At 45.6% G+C, this 23,328-nt stretch overlaps 2 protein-coding genes across 9 annotated transcripts in view; one reads left to right on the top strand and one right to left on the bottom strand.

Annotated features, from left to right (window-relative positions):
* The first annotated feature begins 2,677 nt into the window (after nucleotides 1–2,677).
* On the top strand, nucleotides 2,678–21,269 carry si:ch73-70k4.1 (uncharacterized). Of its 3 annotated transcripts, none has more exons than XR_008896497.1 (5): nucleotides 2,678–2,924; nucleotides 3,152–3,290; nucleotides 4,727–5,370; nucleotides 6,543–6,700; nucleotides 20,516–21,269. XR_008896497.1 is itself a non-coding variant. In XM_056598686.1 (4 exons), the coding sequence occupies exons 1-4, from the start codon at nucleotides 2,758–2,760 to the stop codon at nucleotides 6,613–6,615; spliced, it is 1,023 nt and encodes a 340-aa protein (XP_056454661.1). In that variant the 5' UTR covers nucleotides 2,678–2,757; the 3' UTR covers nucleotides 6,616–10,889. The 3 variants fall into 3 exon arrangements, 1 of the variants encoding a protein (XP_056454661.1); XR_008896496.1 differs by lacking the exon at nucleotides 20,516–21,269 and adding an exon at nucleotides 10,717–10,871; XM_056598686.1 differs by lacking the exon at nucleotides 20,516–21,269 and having other exon boundaries at nucleotides 6,543–10,889.
* Nucleotides 8,190–23,328, bottom strand: part of prkcz (protein kinase C, zeta) — a 75,501-nt gene continuing 60,362 nt past the window's right edge. For all 6 annotated transcript variants that reach the window (XM_056598644.1, XM_056598637.1, XM_056598667.1 and 3 more), the window contains 4 exons: nucleotides 22,664–22,743; nucleotides 20,532–20,621; nucleotides 15,316–15,431; nucleotides 8,190–11,396 (listed from right to left, as the gene is read on the bottom strand). In XM_056598644.1, the coding sequence (XP_056454619.1) occupies nucleotides 11,309–11,396; nucleotides 15,316–15,431; nucleotides 20,532–20,621; nucleotides 22,664–22,743 (374 nt within the window). In that variant the 3' untranslated portion in view covers nucleotides 8,190–11,308. The remainder of the gene's footprint in view (nucleotides 11,397–15,315; nucleotides 15,432–20,531; nucleotides 20,622–22,663; nucleotides 22,744–23,328) is intronic.

The raw sequence follows: 23,328 nt of genomic DNA, 5'->3' as shown, positions 1-23,328 counted from the left end.
CACACACACACACACACACACACACACACACACACACACACACACACACACACACACACACACACACACACACACACACACACACACACACACACACACACACACACACACCACAGCCCTCCCTCTCTCCTCCTTGGTGTGTTTGTGTGTGTCTGGCTCAGTCATTGAATCCCAGCCAAGAATGTGACTGACTCCGCAGGCAGGCTCGGCTGTTCCAGGAACCAGCCGCCACTCCCCCTCCTCTCGGGTGTAGAGCAGCCAGCAGCCGTACAAGAGGGAGTGAGAAGGGGAAGGAAAGAGGGAGAGAATGGAGAAGAAAAAGCGACCAGAGCTTATGTGAATCATTTGGTTCACGGCTGTAAAAACCAAGAGGATGGGTGGGGTTTTTTGCGAGACGAGTCAAATTTAGCTTCCGAGGGGAAATGCAAATTGAACGACATGGACGCGGTTTATTTTCTTCTGCTTTTCTCTGCTATATTGTTTTATTTTTATTTTTGTCGAACGGCACCAACTAACCGAGTGTCCGATTACATTACAAGAGGAAACGTAAAAGAAACCTTAATATCTTTAATGTTAAAAAAACAAAACTTGTTTTTGAACATTATTTTTAATTGTTTTAGATATTGGTTTATATATAGGCCTACGTTAGACATATGTATACGTTGGATAAGGCTAGTATTAGTAGGTTGGTTATATTTTAAAGTAGTTGTAATAACCTATATTCAGTGATTCGTAATAGGATATGCTAATAGAACAGGCTTTATGAGATCTGTTTCAGTACCTATTATGGTGCAAAGCAGTTACCTGTGATTTATTGTAATACCGCATTTATTCTATTACCACACGTATATTCGAATTAGACAAAATGTTTTTACATCAGCCAACAAAGCAGTAGCCTATTCATAATTCCGTTTATATGCTGCATCAATTCTGCTTAATTAGTTATACTCTCTCGCATCTTCGGAATGTGTGTACCGTGTAGTTAAGGTCAGACTTCCAGAGCAACTTTAAGAATGGTTGTTTACTACTCCTATGGCGTCCCCTAGCCAGATGCGATTATAACTGCAGTTTAATAGGAAGGGCCTAATTTGGGAAGCTCTATGCGCTCCTACTACTGCTACTACAGCGGCAGCAGTACAATCAATTGGACATTTATCAAGTTATTATTTGAACTCATTATTGAAGATTCATTGGCTTTTGCGTTTGTACACAATAAATAGAAATTACCACCGGTGAATGACTTTAAAACTCGTATAACACACATTTGTGTGTGTGTGTGTGTGTGTGTGTGTGTGTGTGTGTGTGTGTGTGTGTGTGTGTGTGTGTGTGTGTGTGTGTGTGTGTGTGTGTGTGTGTGTGTGTGTGTGTGTGTGTGTGTGTGTGTGTGCGCGCGCGTTACCCTCTTGTCAACGTATCATATTCTCAAAACGATTATTGTAATATGGGTTTTGTGAATGGGTAATGGTTATCATTATTGTGTTATTCTTCTGTGTTTCTACATAATATCCCCTGCCTATTTTTCCCGGTGCATTTTGCGGGGCCCTTTCCATCCCAAATTGGACGAGGGCTCGGCTACTTTTTATTCCACATCATCTATCCTGCCCGTAGCCATGGTTACCGTGCACAACATGGGATCACAACTCCTCCTCGACGACATAACATCACTTTCCAAGGCCTAGGCGCCACCCCCCCCCCTCCCCCCCACTGCAATAGAAGTCATCCAAGACCCAGTCTCTCTCGCTGGCTGCCGTTGTGTTTCAGTGCTTAAAGGACTCTGTGGTTGAGGGGAAAAAAGTATTTTACCCTTGTTGGCGACTGAAGAACAAACCCTCTGGAATAGCAATCTAAACCGGGCACCATTCAAAAATTACTGGCCTCACCTTATTTCAAAGTGGCAGGTTTTCCCATAGCGGGTTTTAATCCCTCTCTCTTCTCTTCTTTTCCTTCGCTCAGTTCCAGCTTCTCCTTGTCTTTTCCATTGCATAATTGTAGCCGCTATCCGTTGGTCCCTCGCCTCTGTCGAAAAGCTTAGAAGACTTTACAGAGTGTAGTCCCACCAATAATATGACTTCAAGTTTCCACTTATTGTGTGTCCTTAACCCTATATAGCCTACCGACAGTAAGGTTGTGATGGAGCTAGCACTTGTGCATGATGTCACCTTAATGTTTTGTTGATGCACACCCAGGCCTATGTGAATTTGAAAGAGGAGATTTCATTATTCCAGGCAAGAGGGATATGAATGCGGCCAGGCCTGTGCTAGATCTTAAGAGGTCCAAGAGGACAAACACACGTAGATATTACTACAATGTTATAACCCATCAGCAGCTATAAACAACCTTTGTGAAGTTGTATTAACTGGCACAAAACACCGGTTTTTTTCCGATTTACTTTTATTCACATTATAGATCTTTATGCATGTTAGTAGATGGATTTTGGAAAGAAGACAACGTTTTTTAATGAATGAATATTTATTAAACAAATCATAAAATGAATGCATTGATAATAACGTTTCATTGAATATTTTTCATTTGTTTATTAACAATAATATATAGAAACAATAATTTATACAGTACATGATATCATAGCATCAGCCGTAAAACACATTTATCAATTTGGATTATAAATATGCATACAAATTGCCTTGCCGGCTGCGTGTTTCTTATTGGTTGTATTTTAGTGACATCACTGTACAAACAAGGAAGTCCTCGTCTCGTCCAGCTGTGGGATTTACCGCGAAGTTTAATACCAAACCACACATGGCGGACAAATACCCTAAATCTAAGCTGAAGAGAAAGAAATCCGCTGTGATCGAGCCTCAAGGGGACAGATACAAAAAAGATTCTTTGATGAAGTTTAGTATACCGTTCAATTCCCCTGATCTTACCAAAGAAGTAAAGACTGACAGTAGCAAAGGAAATAGGGGGTAAGAAAATGTAGGGCTTATTGCTGTTTATTCAACATTAACGGGCTTATACTGGCTCTATACTCTATAGGCTACATGTGATGGACACATTATATAAGGGATTTAAACAAGAAATACAAGCATGCCAGCTGTTAATTGAATGCAATGTAGCGCTGTACATCATCAGTAGTTTTGGAAAACTATAACGTATCGCCACAGATTCTAACATAAATTTCCCCGATTTGCAGAACAGTGTCTCCAACCCTACCATGGTGGACTCGAAACGATCTGAATTCGTCAGAAAAGCTATGGGCCAGCGCAATAGAGACAGTTCTCCCTTTCCTGGGTTCTGAGCACTGGGACCCCCTCCCAGAACCCTCCGCAGCGGTAAGATGCACTTGCCATCCATTTTATTTCCTCTGTCTCTCTCTAGCTATGGGACTCTCTAAATCGACGCCACTTCGACCTGGGCGGGACTTTACGTCCTACGTCACTCGCTATGGGTTTGCATGTGTGCGCGTAGCCGTTTGTCTCAGGGATCTGTGCACGAACTCCCTTGCACTACGAGCGTCAGTGTCGTACGCGATGGAGGGTGGGTGACATTCCTACAGTCTGTGATGATAGGCTATATTTCTACAAATGACTTACTATTACTAGCGATTAACATGACGAAACAACACGAACTAAGCTAACATTAGACTATAGCCATACCAGATAACGCCATACCAGCTAACCCTAACTATTTATATTAAACTCTGAACCATTTTGCAACAGGCAACTGTGTGTTGGTGCGTCTGAATGCTTCCCAAGTCTGCGTCTGCATCTTTCCCACTCCTGGCTAATAGTTTCAGCTTTTGTACTGTATATCAGAAATGATCACCCTGTACCACACTGCTGACTTGTTGATGTTTTGTGAGCACTCACGCATTTCTCTAGGTATCTTAAGTTTCCTACTGGAGTCATCAAAACTTTGGACTTTGTTATTGTAAGAAATATTGTGTTGCAAAAACACTTTGTGTCTTACCCTTAGCGTTACCCAAACCTTAACCCCAGTAACATTTCTTCATCATAAACTACAAGTTACGCAAAATGGCATACAAACATCCAATCCAATATGAAAGAAAAAAGCTAGCTTCATTAAGGAATCGAACCCCTTATCCCCGCGTTAATGAGTTGTTCTCTGACCACTAACCCATCAGGTCTTAGTACATGCGATTCAAGAGTTAACCACTTGACAATCTTTCAACTTCGGTTGCCTAGAAATTGTAAAGACAGTGATGTGTGTACATTGTGCGAGTATCCGTCACTCGCGATGTGTGTGCAGTCCAAAATGAAAGAAAAAACCTTGCATCACTGGGGAATCGAACCCCCAATCATCAGTTGGTCGTTGCTAACTGTAAACAAAGAGATCGCATTTAGTTTAACTGCTAACTAACAAACAGGTTTATGCGTTCACTGAACAAAGATTATGGAAATAAAAGACCACTTTTCCATCAGAAAAATCATCAGAACCGTTATTACCAACCCATAGACACTAAAGCCAAAACCTTTCTCACATGCACACCCATCGCGAGTGACGGCTATGCGCACACATGCACACCCATAGCGAGTGACGTAGGACGTAAAGTCCCGCCCAGGTCGAAGTGGCGTCGATTTAGAGAGTCCCCTCTAGCTATAGCACCTATGGCGAAGCCCTGAGGGCCATAATAAGCAAAACTTAAGCCAATTATTCTTTGCAGCACTTTATTTAAAATCAGTATGTTGTCATTGCCTCAGTTCAAAATCCAATTTTAAATGACTATTCTCTTATCAATTGTTTCTAGACTTCCAGGCAGAGCGAACGCCAGCCACCCACTCCAGCCAATGAAGTCCCCCCTTTCCCTGAACCCTCCAGACCCCCAGGATCCCCTCTCCGAAGTCCCCCCCGACCCCTCGATACCCACTCCCCAGCGCAACCCGTCGAACCCTCACCCCCCGCTAGTCCTCCGGTGACCCCTCCTCAGGGCGGAGGAGGAGGTGGGCTCCAGGTCCCAGAGACCACAGCGGCCAGTCCCTCCTCCCTGGTGGTCTATTCACCACCAGGGAGGAGGGAGGACTCGAGACCAGCCCCGACCCAGAAGGAGGTCCCGGCAGGCAGAGAGTCGGTCCCTGAGAAGACGCGGCGAACGGGGGATCTCGCTGGCAGGCCGGTACGGCCGTTCCCGCTTTGGAGCGGGTCCACCGCCAGAGCTTGTGAGCCCCCCCCGGTGGTGCCCCCCTTTTCAGGGGAGCACCTGGCAGAGAGGGGGGAGACCACGAGGGGGGTGCAGGAGGCCATGTTGGATGAGAGGGTGGAGGAGGCGGGACCATCTGGGGCTCAGCGACAGGGTGGCGGCAAGGGGGATGGACCGAAGGAGGCGGAGCTAGGAGAAGGAGGGCGAGAACGAACCCAGTGTTGCCCCATGTGTACGCTGGTGTTCCCAAGCAGGTAAGGGAATACGCACCTGGAGCATCATCTGACATTGTGTCTGTTCAGTCATTTAGCAACATGCATGTATCTACCATCATGTCCCTAAGTAGCAGGGAGTCAAACACCCAAACCAAAACCAACCAAAATTATTTTTTGAATTATGACACGAAGATGGGAAAAACATGTATGGCTTGAACACTCTACTAAGTGCTCCCCGAAATCGTGAGAACATTTGAAGATTTTGCCGATTGACTATTGCTTAGCAAATGACGGATGAGATTGCGGATTTGACAGACTTGTCATATCCCTTTGTCCACTTTAGTTTGATTGCGGTTTTTGGAAGGGATAATTCACCGGTTTCTCGACATTTGTGGGGACATGATCCCAGTGTCTTTCTAAAAACTACACCATCGCAGAATGGATCCCTAAAGGATGTTTCCAATATAAGAGACAGTCAAATCAAAATGGTTTGATTACCTAGACCGGTATTGTCCTTTTTAAACTGTAAACTGTGTCCTGGTTATGGGTCAAGGAAACACATGCTGAGCTATCGAACTGAGGAACATCTTTTGAAATCCTATTTCAGAAGTTTTCTTTTGTATTTTTTTGAGACAGTTTAGTTGTCTTTATAGATGGGTTTATTCTCTAAACAGAGAAAAAAAAAACACAGATGCCTTCACTGCAACCTTGGCTGTTTCATATAAGTGCTGGTAGATTAGTACATGCTGTAACGTAGCAGGGTGTATTCAGATCGCTGTGTTCAGCACATTTTAAAATGCTCTCAAAAGAGCAGGAGGACCCCTCATGTTTTCCTCCCCCAACTGTGTGTGTGTGTGTGTGTGTGTGTGTGTGTGTGTGTGTGTGTGTGTGTGTGTGTGTGTGTGTGTGTGTGTGTGTGTGTGTGTGTGTGTGTGTGTGTGTGTGTGTGTGTGTGTGTGTGTGTGTGTGTGTGTGTGTGTGTGTGTGTGTGTGTGTGTGCGCGCACATGCCTGCGTCCTAGCTCCACCAACCAGTAGTGTGTGTTTTCCACCAGTAATTCCCTTGACAGGAGTGTGTGTGTGCCTTGGCTCGTTTCGGCGGTCACTTCATGGATGTGTGTGTGAGCGTGCTCGCTTCAATAGTTGTGTGTGAGTGTGGGCATGCGCTAGCTCCACTAGTAATGTCCTGGCTGTCTCCCTGTGACTCCCCAGGTTCAGCCAGATGGACTGTGACAGCCACCTGGCCCAGTGTCTGTCCGAGATGAACGTCGACATGGCCTGGTGAGAGTGGCTATTGGATGGGGTGGGGGGTTGGCCCTGGCCCTCCCCCAACCAATAGGGTTGGCCCTGGAACGCTCCAAACCAATCAGGTACAACCTTCCCATCACTGCCACATTCTGCAAGAATTACGGACATCCCCAGGGCACACTGGGTATGTCCTTACCCAGCGTCAAAAGACATTTTCTTTAACATTGTTTAATAGATTGGTGGAGAATATCAACTGTCTTGACAAGCAATCGATGTTTACTGTTTGTCACTACCTAGAGTTCTTACATTTAAACACGATGTATAGGCTACATGTTATTGTGTTTTGTCTGAGGTTGATCTATCCTAGTTCATTCCGTTGTTTGTCTTTTTGCATTGTTGTTAATATGTCTAGCGTGCTAATGCGCTAGCACGCTACATTCGCCACGATACTAGGTTTCTAGGGCATTGCTAGGGTGTCCTGGGCCGTTGCTATGGTGTTCTGGGTCGTTTACGTGGGTTCTGTATCACCCAGTCTATGCTCTATTGTGCAGAAGGCGAGAAATGCAAATCCCATATGTGTGTCTATTTGAAATCAATTTAGCGTCGGAAATGGAAGTTAATTCCCCCAGCCTAGCTTTGTGGCAATACAATAAACGTGAACTTGAACCTTGACTCGGTTACCGTTAGGAATTTACTTTGTTAGGTGTTGATACCACAAACCGTAGGAGGAGATGTGTGCCAAAAATCTGGCAGATAAGACATAAGAACAATGCCTTAACGTAAGCCACAGAAGAACAACATAAGTAAGTATAATCCAATTGGATGTGGGAAGACTTGGGAATCAGCTCACTACTTTCCCACTAGGTGATCCTGAATACATTAGCCAGAATGCACTCAAGTCAGTTGTTGATCTTTTTGGGGTTATTCTGCTTTATACATTTTGTATAGATTACTTTGGCTAAGAGAAGGGAGTGATGCTCTCAAGAGAAGAGACAGGCTGAGATGGCTCCTTTTTTAAACTTGGTCCTTCAAAAGCTTCTTGTACTTTGTTCAAGCCTGATAGTGGGCAGCACTACCAATACATTTGCTTAGAAAATCAATGTCCTTTTTTTCTTAATGTTCTTCTTTAATTAATTGTAATATAAGGGATATTTTTGGTTAATCTTATCCAAATCAGTTAATTTAATGAGTACACCTTATCGAGGCAAAATATGAGGAAGGAAAACTGCTAAACAAACCTGGAACTGAGTTGGTAGCTGAGTGACTAGTGTGTTCGAATCCCAGTAGACCAGTTAGATGCTAAATTCCCTAATTTACCTTGAAGTTATTATTATTAAGGACATTTACTGGACTTTCTTTTTGTGCCCCTCATTTAAATACAAGTTTTTTTTGTTTGTAAGTAAACCTACATATTAAGTAAACTTTCATTTTTAAGTACACAGCTGTTTTTAACCACACCCAATGCTTTGTTTTTCCACAGCTTAATTATTTTGATTTCTGTGCCTAACTTTTGTCACACATTTACAAAGACACACACACACACGCGCGCACGCACGCACGCACGCACACGCACACAATTAATTTGAACTGCTGCAGTACACAAAAAACGGATGCTGTTCACAGAAAAAAACGGTATTTGTTTTATAATTACAGATATTTACAGAGATGCATAATCAAAGCAGAATAAAGTACATACAGCCAGCAAATGTTAGAACGAAATAAATCATCATGGTCGGAGCACATTTTTGTTTAATGAAATGTTTTTTCATTAAGCAAACGTTACTTTACTTTAAAATGGCGGCCACTGGGTTGTCAGATGAGGACTCTCAGGTTGTCTTATTGGTCCCTTGAGTAAAACAATGCAACCGGATCTTCTGTTTCACAATTAGACAAAACAAAAGCGTTTGACGGGATTTGACAATGAAAAATAAGAGTGCGAAAGAGATCAACTCAACATTTTTTAATTTATATACTTTTTCAGCCTTGCTGCCTAGGACTGTGTGTATGTGTGTGAGTGCCTGCACGTTTTCTTGTGGTTTGTGGCTAATCAGTGATAGCACCTTATCTTACACAACCCACACACAGGCTTAAGATAGCCCCTTGGGCTACTACAGAAGCCTTTGACTCGGGACCAGTTTATTAATCCTATTACATCACTATCAAATTAGCACGGGTCAAACGTGATCAAATGGGGCACTAAACGCTGGGTTGAATATTTTAAAAAGGGCAGAAATGAATGCATTTGAAGAGGGTGGGAACCATTGTTAAGCCCCCTGCGGCGTTATCAGTGCACTTGATGGCGTGAAACATTGGGATGACAAAGAAGTGCTAGGGAGGTTTCGTCATATCCTTATGTCCTTAAAGAGCAACTACACGCCAAGACCACAGTAGGGAGTTTGCCGCCACCTAGTGGTGAATCCTGTCGAGGTCAAAAACGTGCTTGGTTTGTCTCTGTACTTTGTGATGTAGTAACCCATCCAAAAAAAAAATACTTACACTATTAAAAACTCAATAATTTGCTTACATCACAGAGTACCCTTGGTGTACTATGGCTTGTGCCAGTGGCACTCTGTACAGTACATACATCAAATGTAAAACGGGAATAAGCTTGGGAACCACTAGCTTATCGTAGTCAATCAACTTATCTAATTATGTGCCTCAAGCAAACCAACAGGTGGATTTGTTGATTTAAAAAGCAAGACAAAAACACTTTTTGTTCATCAGACCATTCGACAGTACTTAAGTGTGCCCTGATGGATTTTGGCAGCAAATTCACAAATGTGGTCATTTGTTCAATCGCTCTCCAACGTGGTAGTGGGGGGCCGTAGGGTCCTGATACCCGCAGTACCACCCTCCTCCGGTATCACCCCAAGCACACGTGCGGATGAATGCACCCTCGTCACAGAGTAGTACACGCCAGTAACAAGAGCGCCCGTGACTCATTCTGCTTGGAGCAGGCTATGGGAGGCTGAAACCCTTTTTTAAGAAATGGCATTTGGGATTTGGCATTTAGATACCCATTTGCGAGCAGAACGTCCACCTGCCAAGCATCATGGTACCCACCACGTTCTCGTCACTCTGGTGGTCACGGCTGTTGGTCGAGGGACCAAACACCCAAACCAAACCTCACGAACAGCCTTGTGTCCGGTGACACACGCCATCACAACAACTGTTGCTTCTGAGCGTTAGCTATGGTTACCTGATCCAAAGCATCGATTGCACAAGCCAAGCTGTTCCCTTGTTGTTGTTTTTTACCATTTAGTCATTCAGACGTTGCTTTTCCAGAAGCAACTCAGTTGTTTGAAACCCACTGTTTGACTGGACCATCCTACTCTTTCCGGTTTACTTCCAAAGTTTGGTTATTTGTTACAAACAAGACCGGACCTCGATCTTGCAAGTCGAGGAAAACTCAATGTTGGGGTAACAGGTCCTCCACAGGTCCTAACAATCCGTCGTTCTAGTCTCTGTAAGTCCCAGAGTGCTCTGTCCATGGTTCTTGTCGTGACATTTAATTGATAGTATTAAGTAGTATACTTTGTAAGCATTACTCTCTCTGCCCATCGTGACCAAAACCCTTTATATCATACAGTTGTGCTAGAATTTTCCCAGACTTACGTGAGCTAACAAACTGAAGTCAATTAGATTCTGACCTCAAATCAACATTATAAGTGGTTTGTATTTTATTATGTTTGTTTTTTAGACCAGCTAATGTGATACTAGCTAACGACCTATACAGCGATTAGGTGTAATCAGAGAGATGACGCATACTGTAATTGGATCTTCGAGGCACTTCTTAAATAAAATGTCTTCCACTTGTTTTTAACAATATTATTCTTTTTATGTAAAGATGATGCTGATTTGGAGAAAAACAAAATAATAAAAACGATCATGGTTGAAAATGTGCCACTTGCATCAATAGAAAGGCAACCATTTTAGATTCACTACCTACATTATTATACACAATAACTTATCAGGTTGGTTTTTTCCTTTGTCATTGTACATTCTTTTTACGTTGAAGTCCTCGCCCCTTTAAAAGGGACGAAAAAAACCCAGATTTTCCAAAAGTGAAGTGAAATAAATAAAAGTGCACATTAATGTTCAGCTTCTGACATACAACTGTCATTTTTTCCGGCGCTAGGCGGGTTGTTTGCGACGATGACTACAACAGCGCCTTGAATTCCACACCGAACTTTCAACGCGGCCGGTCGTGTCGACATTCGATCCGGCAGCGAAAAATAAAAAAACAAACAGACTAAAATGGCAAGAGTTCTGAGCATGTGTATTTGTGTGTGTGTGTGACGGCTGGGGGAGGGGGGGGGGGTTCGGTGGCTGGGGCATGTTCTTGCAGTCCCATCCTCCAGCGTTTTTTGTGTTTCCACTGCGCTATGTCACCAAACGGAGTATGGTACCCCCTACCAGTGGAGTGCAGTACTGCTATGACCAGATCAGGATCTGCTCCGAGCTCCGGGGGCCCTCCGTATGGCTCCAGTATCAGAGATGAGAGGGGGGTTGTGTGTGTGTGTGGTGGGAGGGTGGGGGGGGTTCGATTCCCCTGCTCCACAGTATTTGAGAGAGAGAAAGTTGGCGAGTGAGTCAATTTTGGCCGGGCGAGGCAGCTTGGACAGACAGTAGGTGGGCGAAGCATGACATGTCCCTCCCTCTCTCTCGCTCTCTCTCTCTCTCTTAGTGCTCTCTCTGTGTCTCTCGGTCCCTCTCGCTCAGTGCTGTCCTCATACAGACTCTTCAGTGGAGAGCAGCAGGGGGTTGATGTATTCGAAGCCCTCAAACTCCGACTGGTCTATTCTCTTGATGACGTCCCTGCAAGACACACACGAGGGGGAATAAGTCACTGCGACATGGATACTGTTAGTCATTCCCTCATTCACTTTGTGTTGGGATCGTGTGTGTTTGTGTGTGTGTGTGTGTGTGTGTTGCACACTCGTCAGTACGAAGGTGATGTGCGTCTAGTTAAAGGCCTCTTTCACAGGGTTACCACATAACTATTCCCAGTATATTAAAGTACATTAATACACAAAGGACATTTTGTTAACATAGGCTGATGCTATACAACCACCAAAACTGTACAAACGTGTGAAGAGCAATGTGTCGACACAAAAACAATACATAAGGTGCATACCAATGTGGAATCAAAGTATATCATAGTGCTGTGTGACGAAGGCACAGCTGCTAGCCTAGCATGTAGCCTAGCCTTCGTCCTTGGCGGGCTAGCCACCTATGGCAGGGTACAGTGTAACACGGGAAACCAGACTCATCTACTGGGTCAACCATGGTGACTTTCCCTAATTCCCCTGGACTGGAATAAACCTTGTCACCTTGTGACTGTACCTTGTGACTGTACCTTGTTGTTCAATTCACCCATCGTTAGTTCGTTCGTTTACGGTCATACAGTTTTTCCACAAAAACAAAAACCGAGAACCTTGAATCAGCCCCAATCCCAGTGGTGGGCTAATAGCAAATTACATCATTCCACTAGTGCTCCTGTTTGGCTAATCTGTACCCAGGCAGTTCCGGACTCAGTGTTCGCTGAATCTCTCTTATCTCACGAGGGGCGTTCTCCGCCCGGGAAAACGGGGAGATGGAGAGCAAACAAAGAGAAGGAGGGGAACACACACACACACACACACACACACACACACACACACACACACACACACACACACACACACACACACACACACACACTTGTGCCCACGCAAACATACACACACACTTACAGCTTAGATGAATCATGGGTAAAGGGACGGAACGCTGTGAACTGCTCTCTGATTGGCTGAGGGAAAATAAATGCTTTTCCTTGGCGACCCTGCTGCAGCCTCCAGTGTAGCAACAGGCTCTTTCCTAATCTCCAGTGGGTTTGTGTGTGTGCGTCAGGGTGTGTGTGTGTGTGTGTGTGCATGGTTGTGTTTGTGCATGTGTATGTGTCTGTAAATGTATTTACATGTTTGTGTACGTGTGTGTGTGTGTGTGTGTGTCTAAAAATTTATGCGTGTGTGTATGTTTGCATGGGGTCTATATATGTGTGTGCGTGTGTGTTTTGATGCATGTGTGTGTGTGTATGTGTACGTGTGTAGCAGTGAGCAGTGGGAGGCGATGGAGCCGGTGCCCAGAACAGCAAGTCACTTTGGCTACGAGGGTCTTGGATAGCATTCTCTCTCTCTCTCTGGGCACGCTGCTTTCTACCTCCCCTGTGTCCCAGTCGAGTGGGGTCTCCAACCTCGGGGCCAAGGACAACGCTGAGCCCCCCAGCACATAAAGGGGCCAGTGTTCTCCCAGTGTGTCGGTCTGTGTTCCAGGGTCTGACCGGCGGACAGAACTCCTATATTGTTCTTCTGAGCAACAGCGGCCGTGTTCACCGGCCTGTTGTGCGAGCCCCATGTCGGATACTTCCAGAGCAGAGAGAGACAATAAGAAGGTTTGTTTGTTTCGTGCGTCTTGGCAGTCGGCCGCGAGGGGCCGGAGCCGAATGAGGGAATACAGGAGAAAAAAGGAAAAGAAAAGGGAAAGAAAAAGATTGAACGAGCAAGGGAAAGGCTTGGGGGGCGACCAAAACAAACACAAAATGTCTTCCTGGTTTATTTTTTTTTCTTCTTCTGCATTTATTTATTTTCCCCCCACGAGTTTGAAAGCATTAGCAGATGCTTTGTGAGAAGCAAGGGATTAGTACAGAGGAGGAAGAAGGAGAATGAGGAGGATACATGAGGAGGAGAAGGATGAGGCGAGGGGGAGGAAGAGGAGGAGAGGCGGTAGAGGTAACAGCGGATTGGGAGGAGGAGGAGGCGGCGGCTATGGAGGAGTTGGAAGAAGGATTAGAATGAGGAGGAAGAGGAGTCGGAGAGGAACGAGGATGATAATTCGGAGGGGGAGGAGGAGAGTGAGGAGGAGGAAGAGATAGTCAAAACGAAGATGAGGAGTAGTACAGGTGGAGGGTGAGGAAGAGGAGGAATTGACTAGAGGAAGGGTGTAGGAGGGGGGGAGGATGATGGCGCTCACGTTTATGTTTTTCACTCTGCTGAAAATGACGTTGTTATTCCTAGTTTTCCACCATGTTGTTCCTCCTGGGTTCATCAGTGGTTTATTGGAGCAGATGAACTCAGAGCCCCAGAGTGGGACCGCTCTCTCAGGTCAGAGCCCTGCAGGTTGAGCGGCGGGCGGTCCGGGGAGTTATTGGTTTTGGACCGAGCCGAGAAGCAGAGATTAGAGAACACAACATCCTAGCCCGGGCCTTCACTCCGACCATGATGATGAAGATGAGGAAGACGACGACGACGATGATGATGATGATGATGATGATGAAGTCAGGATGCTGGCACATGTCCTAACTCCAACCGCTTTGTCCCTTCCTCCCCTCTCTCTCCCTCCATCCCTCCTTCTGTACCTCTCTCTCTCTACCTCCACGCCCGCCTCTACCTCGATCCCTTCCTCCCTCTCTCCCACCGCCTCCTCCCACCCTCCCTTCCTTTTGTCCTCTGCCAAAACCCATCAAACGAGCCAGTGAGTGGGGGGCGGGGGAGGGGGAGGGGCTGGAGGAGCTCAGAGGGGGGTCTGCGTCGGCAGGCTTCGAGTGGCTTCGTTCACGGTGCCCTCCTCTCCCCTCGGAGCTGTAATGGGTGACATCAGCCCACTCTCCAGTGGAGGGGAGGCCAGAGAAAGGAGGGAAAGAAAACAGAACTAGGGCGGAGAGAGCGAGACGGGACGGGTCACCAAGTGGCCTTTTGATGTGCACGCACATTTGATGCCAGTGTGTTCTTCTCTCCACCCAACCACTCTAACACCTCCCTCACTCTCAACCCCAAAATATATATGAGAATGACGTTTAGGTTTTTTTGCACAACGTTGTCTAGTTAGAGTGTGGTTACACTGAGAGATGGGAGGGAAGGAATTCCTTATTTCAAGCATATTATCGTGGTATAAGAATGATTTAAGCATGCGTAATAATGTGTTAAAATAGAGCGAGTCGGTAGATTCTGACCACATGGTTTGGGAATTAGGAATCTCGTATCTCTTTCCGATGGGAAGAGATCAGTTGGTAGCAGAAACCAGGGCAGGCGCAGTACCTCCAATTGAAGCATAGGTGGTGCTGTTCTTCTGTTTTAAATGTAGTATTAGGCTACTCTTTAACCCTCTGTCCATGACCACTTTAAGGCTTGGAATAATTTTGTCAAAATAGATCCATCTATAAAAGCCAAACGTCAGCAAACACCGACATATGAAAACATCATCCGTCTTTAGTGCTTGGCTTCTATTTTGCGACAGCACCAAAAAAAAAAAAAGCCTCAACCAATTGAAAATCATTGGTTGACACAACGGAATCAAATGACAACACCGTGGAACAAAAAGTATTTGCTGGAACGATAGACAAGCGGGAGTTGAATAAATAACAGTTTCACATGGCCCAGTGAGCTGCACTGGGCCAGAACTGGAAAAGGTCCTCAGAGCTGGGAGGCTGGGGGGAATAAAGAACCGTACTGGTTCTACTGCGCCACCTGCAGTTTAAACCCTCAAACGGGCCGCTCTCATTGGTTATTAATCAGATACAGGTCTGCTAGTAGGTCCGTAAGCTCTGTTCTCCTTTAAACTGTTTAGTTTGTTTCTTTTCCTGGAATTGTATGTGCTTTAATAATGTTCTAAAATATGTGAAAGTTCTAAACAAAGGATCATTATGAATTACAGTTTCACTCCTCGCTCACGGATCAATGGGGGGGGGGGGGGGACTTACTGGTCGTCGGGCGTGAGCTGGACCGGCTCGTTGGTGAACTGGGTGTCAAAGTTCTCCAGTCCGTAGTCGTCTGTGATCTGAGGCTTGAACGGGGGAGTCACCTGTTTCTTCTCCAGCTGAGGGGGGGAGAGAGCACATTTATTAAATGCTTATGAATCTGAGAAGCTTTTCAGCAGCAGTTAGTTGGGTTCATTAGGGTCCTAGTCTCTCAGGGAAGACGAACGGACTGCAGGGTTTCTGTAGCTCGTGCTCAGGAATTCACGCGCCTAAGGTGTGAAAGTTGGCTTCATTCTGAGAAGGCTCACAAATCCGATTTTTCAATGAAATCGGGGTCGCATCATAATTGTTTTTGACCAATCAATAGCAGTACCTAATATACTCATCCTGGGGTCAACATAAAACATACAAATAAAAACGAAAATAAAAACATAGAATGTATAAACATTAGACAATTGTAAATTTAAATGATTAATTTAAATGAATGAATGATTCTTAAACTTGTTGAAGATGGTGTGGGTTAGAATGTGCTAGGTATTTATTACACGGCTCTCCACAATGCCGTGGAACGCTCCGTTCACTTGCATGGGCCCTTCACAACTTCCGGCGGTATATTTGATAATTCACCGTTGCTAAGTATAATTGACCGCTGTCCAGGAAAACAAAGGATTTTTTGCCTCTGATGACATCTTTGGTATCACTCCGCTAGTAGTCCGGTAACTTGTTCAACCCCAGCGTCTTCGGTTGCTAAGCGACGTCAACGTCTTTGGCAGACTATTTCTCTGCTGATCAACACTACGTTACAAATGAATTGTAAAAAGACACACCTTGAAGTTATTATTTCATTCAGGCAAGTAGCCGTGTAATAAGCGGGATAATGCATAGAACGTCGCCGGTCATTATCGAAAATAAGCCCCTTCAGGGCGAAGCAAGACACCTCCGCTGCGGGTCGCTGTCCTGTTCGCCCTGTCGGGGCTTATTTTCCCGATAATGACCGGCGTTCTATACATTATCCCTTACATATACATGGTATAAAGTTCCAGCTACTATGGGATTTTATAAAGTTCTATAAATCCCATAGTAGCTGGCACAACTTTCCCCTTACTCTGCCTTTTCCTCTTACTGTGTCTCTCTATCATTACCCCTTGTTTCATCTCTGCTTCTCTATCCCCACTCTTTCTTTTCTTTCCTCACCTTCACTCCCCTGCTGTCACCCTCTCGCCCATCACTTTTCACCTGCGGCACCCTCCAATATCCCCTCTCTCTCTCACTCTCTCTCCTGTGTATGTTTATCTCTTGTGTTGCCAATACTTTCATCTTGTCTCATGTAACTCTTCAATGGCTTCTCTCGCCCTCCCTCTCTCTCTATCGCACCTCCCTCTGATGTGGCACTAGGCAGGGCGAGCACTGTTTGTTGGTAATGAAGTCTCTCTCTCTCTCTCTCTCTCTCTCTCTCTCTCTCTCTCTCTCTCTCTCTCTCTCTCTCTCTCTCTCTCTCTCTCTCTCTCTCTCTCTCTCTCTCTCTCTCTCTCTCTCTCTCTCTCTCTCTCTCTCTCTCTCTCTCTCTCTCTCTCTCTCTCTCTCTCTCTGGTACAGGAAGTGGCCTGGGGGCCAGAAGGGAACATAAAAGGGTTGAGGGGAGCGGGACCCCGGGTTTCAGAGGGAGGCCAGGGGTCCTGAGATCACAGCACCTGTCAGACCCACTGAGTGTGTGTGTCCTTGCGTCTGTGTGCATGCGTATGTGCGTGTCTGTACGTGTGAGAGAGAGTGTGTGTGAGTGTGTACTGTGTATAGGAGAAAGAATCAACAGCCCTGGTTGATTCAACTGCTGCTCCTCTTCTACATTTTCTGACTTAAATAGTAGTAGCCGTAGCAGTAAACAGTAGTAGCCGGGCGGCAAATGATATTCAAGCATGTCACCCCCCCTACCCCAACCCCCTCCCTCCCTCCCTGGAGAGTGGCATGTTGGTGATTAACATTAATATTAATATGAATGCAGCCGTCAGGAACATGAGACGGGAGATAAACAGCGTGTCAGGTGTGCGGGCCCCCGGGAGCCCCTCGGAGAGAGACGCAGCCGGCTTGAAGGGCAGAGCGAGCAACGGGGCCGACGCTGTCATTGACGTCGGCCCCCCCCCCCCCCCCTAACAACTCTCTACACTCTCTACTGCACCCCTTTCAGGTACGCGGGGTGACAGGGTGAGGGTGCTGGGGTGGAGGAGCTGCCATGTTGTGGTGTTGACAGGGTGACGGTGGAGTAGGGTGGGGCGTGTTTTTTTTTTTTAGCCCTTGATGTCATAAAGTCGCGCTCAGCGTTTGTGTTGCGCTTGATGGGTCGGCCCTGTCATTGCTCGTTAAGACTGCTTTTATTAGTCTGTTTTTATACGGATCCACCCACCACACACACACACACACACACACACACACTCACACTCACACTCACACACACACACACACCCCTCAATGCTTGTTGGCTCGTAAGGTGTTAACTGTGTGATACACAGTAGTAGAGTATTCCCTGGGACAGGTGGTAATGAAGTCCGTCCAGTGAGTTCAGGGCATGGATTTTTGATTGGGGTCTTAGTTCACCTAGACTGGGTTCAGAGTTAACCTAGACTCTGCATATCGCCCCCCATCCCACCGTCCTGCCACATAATGTACGCACTTATTGTATGTCGTACTTAGTTACAGTACTTTGTTGTGTAACATCTTATCCTAGCTATCTTTGTTGCATACGGGAAATGGGTTTACCTAGTGATTGTTAGTGCTTTGCACCTGGTTCTATGAATGTCCTTACTGTACCGACAGCAATAAAAAAAAAAGATTCTGAGAAATGTACTTATTGTGAGTCGCCTCATTGTAAGTACTTATTGTAAAGGGTCTGCTAAATGCCCTAAATGTTAATGTCTTCTAGGCGGGACACATCGTCCCTAAAAACACCAAACACAGAATCTCATCTCCAAGATTCTGCCTTTAAAGGATCTTTCAAGTTTTTGGATTTTGCTATTGATATCATACCGTATTCCAGAATGCCTTTTTCTTTATAAAAACAAAATTAAAAAAACGTCCAGGAATATTGGACGGTATTTCCACAGAGGGGAACGTTACTTGATGGGGTGATAAGATATCCGCTGCATGATTGGTTGAGGTGGAAGCAGTCTGAAAACGATCCAGACTATCTGAAAGGGTGTCCCCATCGTCTACACCATCTTGTCTGTACTTCATGCGCAGCGGCTGCATTCATGTCCTCCTGCAGGTCATCTTAATCTAATGTACCCCCAGGTGCTGGCTGGCCTCGTTTCAGCACAGACCCCCTCCCTCGGAGGTTATATATAACACGATGGGCTATCTTTTAATGCAGAGCACAAAGGACCTTGTATAGGGTGACAAAATGTAGTCCAATATATAAATAATAATAAAAAATATAAATATATACATACAGTGGGGACGGGATGGTCTAGTGCTAAGCGTGTTCAACTAGCAAGATAAACCTCAACCCTACCTGCTCCTAATGTAGTTCACATCTGATAAATGACTGAATACTGAATACATTGGTGTGTATAGGGGCGGCAGTAGCTCAGGAGGTAGAGCGGGTTGGCTGGTAACCTGAAGGTTGTTGGTTCGATCCCCGGCTCCTCCTAGCTGAGTGTCGAGGTGTCCTTGAGCAAGGCACCTAACCCTGACTGTTAGCTCCCGACGAGCTGGCTGTCGCCTTGCATGGTTGACTCCGCCGTCGGTGTGTGAATGTGTGCGTGAATGGTGAATGTGAGGCAATATTGTAAAGCGCTTTGAGTGGCCAATGGTTAGAAAAGCGCTATATAAATGCAGTCCATTTACATTTACATTTATAGTAGATTGGTTGTGCCTCCTAAAAACAATGTTATCCAGGTTTGATTATCTTTTGCGATTCAGTCAGTTCGACCATCGTTGCTTTTTCAACATTTAACACGCACGCACAAAGACACACACCCGCACACACACACACACACACACACACACACACACACACACACACGCACACACAGACATAGGGATTGATCCACTGAAAGCAAAGTTTCCAGATGCAGAAAGTTGGAAGTGATGGCGGTTGTGTGAGAAGGCGCTCCCCTATCATCATTAGCCGAGCCTTGCAGAGAGGTGTGCTGAATATTGTATGGACCCCCATTCCACTTTCATGTTGCGTTCAAACACCCATGTACGTCACTCCCACGCCACCGATCAAGCAACTTCTGCTTTAAAGCACACACACACACACACACACACACGCACACACGCGCGCACACACACACAAAGTCGAGCAGTGTGTGTGCGCATATGATTAGGAATTCACTTTTATTTGTGCTGTTGCTGTGAGAGAGGGCAGACTGTGCACCATGTCTACAACCGTCTCATCCATTTTTTAACACACACACACAGACACACACACGCACACATGCACTCACACATGCACGCACACAACAAAGGGCCCTGATGATGGTGATGACGTTAAGACAAACAATAGAAGCTGACAGTCATTTTTGGTTATTTAAATTCCTCATATCACAGACAACTGTTGTAAAATTAAAATACTCCAATTAATTCAGATCATAAAGCCAACCAAAGAAAGAATTGTTGGATTGTGGTTGCGGAATTAGCATGGGATCTCGTTTAAATATTGAAATGCCGCTCAACAACTGTACAGTAGATCCTTCCTCAAAAATAGCTTGCTATGTACAGGAAAGCATTAACATAGTCGGGTACCACATTGCCCCCCCCCAACCCTGAGGGGACAGTATCTTAAGGAAAAGAAGTGGTCGCCCCGGTAACCAGAGGGATGGATGGCTAGTTTGATCCTCGGCCACACATTGCTAAATGCTGAACTGCCTCTGAGCAGCAAGCCCCACCGCTGTCCCACCCTGACTGTTGGCTACCGTGCACGGCCAGAGACATGCTTGTCCACGTGTGAAAGGGTGAATCTGTGTAAGAATGTATGACATGGTGAATGTCTGACTGGTGTATGTCTGAGCAAGTCTGTGGGACTATCAAGGCATGCACGCATGAATGTGTGTATACATCTGTGAACTTGTAAATGTTTGCATGTGTGAACGTTTGAGTGTGTGAATTTATGATTGAATGAATGTATGTCTGTTTGTGTGGGTGAAAGGATGAACGTGCAGACAGCCCGGATAAGACTGTCACCGGGTGAACTGTCTTTCTGATACAGGCTGTGGGGGTCTCACCTGCTCCCAGTCGATGGTGCGGAAGAAGGTGTGAGACTTGATGTCCGTGAAGCCCGTCTCCACCTGGCACCCCAGCCGCTCCTTGGGGTCCTGGGGAGGAGACACAGGTCATGTGACCACCCTGGTTCCATTGTCTGTGTGATCTTCAAACCTTTGGCTGGATTCACATGTGTGGTTTTCTGTCTGGATCTAATGTTCGCTGTATGCCACTTGGGATAAAACCGTCTGCTAAAGGAAATGTTGAATAGTAGATTGTCTTTATTAGCATTGTGCGAGCCAATAGTGTAGTGCTAGACACACTGTGTTTTTCATCGTCTTTCAAGCACAACATGAATCTCTTGTGTTGGTTTGTATCCATGGTTCACACCCTCATGTGGGAAATCAGTCAGTATGGGAAATATATACATGAAGAGAACATGCTTATTAATTGTATAAATGATTAAAGCCTGGATTTAATCATTTAAAAAAACTTGTAAATAGAAAACTTGTAATAGCACAAAGTTTAATTAATATTTTGTTTTAATCAGCTGGAAGTTAAAGGAAATCTGCTATTTTCGTTTTTTTTATAATGATGTGAATTATTTAATTCATATATATTTTTTCTATATCACATCGAGTTTTTGAATTAACAATAATTGGCAATAAGGGTGAGGTACAGCCTTACTAAAACAATATCACAAATACACAAAAAAGCTACTAAAGTCATTAAATAATCATAATAAAGCACTGCATGAAATAATGAACCAAAGCATCAGCATTTTGTGTTGAGGCGGCCAGGACCACCGCCCCAACGTCAAACTCTCCCCCATTAACTCCCCCCTCCCCCCCGTATCGCCTGTGGCATCAACCCCGCGGCACACATGGTTATCTGCGTCTGCTCAAACCACTCCCCCCCCCCCCCCCCAGTTGATTACGAGAAGGGGCAGGGTGATGGGCCAACGTAAACACGTGCTCCACGCTCAAACCCAGATCCACACACAAACCAACACACAAACACCCTAAGGCCTGAGGGTTAAACAGGGGGCTGTAGTAGACCAAACAGACCTGCCATCCACTTATCCTACAGCAGGTCTCTCACAGAACGAACAACATCTTCCTTTCCAGTTTCCTTTTAGCAAACTGTCTCCTAATCCCAATCTCATGTTAATGGGACTGACCCACTTTCAATGGCGTGAGCGTTATTATGTGCATATTGAGCAGAATGAAGAAGGGCTGAGATGGCGTTTAGAGCTTATCGTACTTCTATAATGGGAAGTCTACGTACAGCAGGATGTTGGACAGAATGCAAGAGGAGGGCTGATTGGACGAGATCATCCAAAAACGACAAAACCAAGTACCATTTCCATCCAGCTGTATGTGTTAGGGATCTGTGTGCTAGCCAGCGGTGAGTTAGTGATCTGTGTCCTAGCCAGCTGTGTGTGAGCCAGTTTTATGTTAGTGAACTGGGTGCTGGCCAGCTCTATGTCAGCCAGCTGTGTGCTAGCCAGCGTTATGCTAACCAGCGGTGTGTGTGTGTGTGAGTTTGCATGTGAGTGTGTGTGCATGCGTGTTTATGTGTGTGTGTGAGTAGTGAGTGTGTGTGTGTGTGAATGTGTGCGCATGCGTGTTTATGTGTGTGCGTGGGGGGTGTATAGCCTGTTAGTGAGCTCTTGACAACATCATCACGTTAACCTTCCGGTTGTGGAAGAGGAAGTCCAATTGATGAGATGATGATGTACAATTTACCAAAATAAACTGCATTTCTTCTTGGAAGAAATATTGACTAATGTGCCCGTGGAGAGGAGCTAACGATATGATAAAATGGACTTGACTCGTGTGGGCATCTGTCCCACTCAAGGCCAGCTCTGGGCCAAGTCTGGAGAGGGGCGAGGGAGAGACAGAAACAGGTGGAGGGAGAGGGGAGAGAGGAGGGGAGAGAGGAGGGGAGAGAGAGAGAGAAAGGAGAGATAAGAGAGAAAGATTTAAAGGGGAAGAGAGAAGAGCTAGAGAGGGAGATAGAGAGAGGCAGGTACAGATAGAGAGATATAGAGAGGTATACAGAGATATACATATATATAGAGAGGTAAAGAGGGCTACAGAGAGATACACAGCGGTATGGAGAGGTATAGAAACAGAGCAGGGACTGTGCTCACCTTGTTGAGGAATCCTTTGAGGACGCTGGCCGCCTTCACCGACAGAGACCTGGGGATCCTGATTGGCTTCTCTAGGATCACTGGAGGGGTGGAGGGAGGGAGAGAGAGAGAGTTAAATATATATTTGTGCTTTGGCAACATAAATATACGTTTTTGATGCCAATAAAGGCCCTTCAATCTTAAATATATCTATATATGTACACGGAGAGAGAGAATATAAATAGAGAAACCGACAGAATGAAGGAGAGACAGTACCACCATCATTAAATGGAGGACATTTCTCTGAAATGAGGAGACATTAAGGCTCACCGTACAAGTTTATCGAAACATCATCACGATCAAAAGCCCCACCTCAATCTACCTCACCTCACACTGATAATACCTATATAATATACTTCTATATGGTGCAGCTTTGGGGAGGACCGGCAGCTCCAGGGGGGGGGGGGTGACTCTGACAGCTGTGCCCACACAGGGTGGCACTAAGCCAGGCATCACGCTCCCATTGAGCCCCCAGGGGACCAGGGAGAGCTGTCTGTGGTGGTGGTGGTGGTGGGTGTAGGTTGGCATACCTCTGGCCTGACACCGTAAAGGAACGGAGGGGATTTGGAGCATGGGGGTCGGTTGAGATAATGCCACCGTGCCATCTGCACTGTCTACCTCCCAGC

The sequence above is a fragment of the Gadus chalcogrammus genome, chromosome 1 (genome assembly GCF_026213295.1).
Source record: "Gadus chalcogrammus isolate NIFS_2021 chromosome 1, NIFS_Gcha_1.0, whole genome shotgun sequence".
Taxonomy (NCBI): Eukaryota; Metazoa; Chordata; class Actinopteri; order Gadiformes; family Gadidae; genus Gadus; species Gadus chalcogrammus.
Note: the sequence above shows the minus strand (reverse complement) of the source record. Positions and strands in the feature narration are given on the sequence as shown.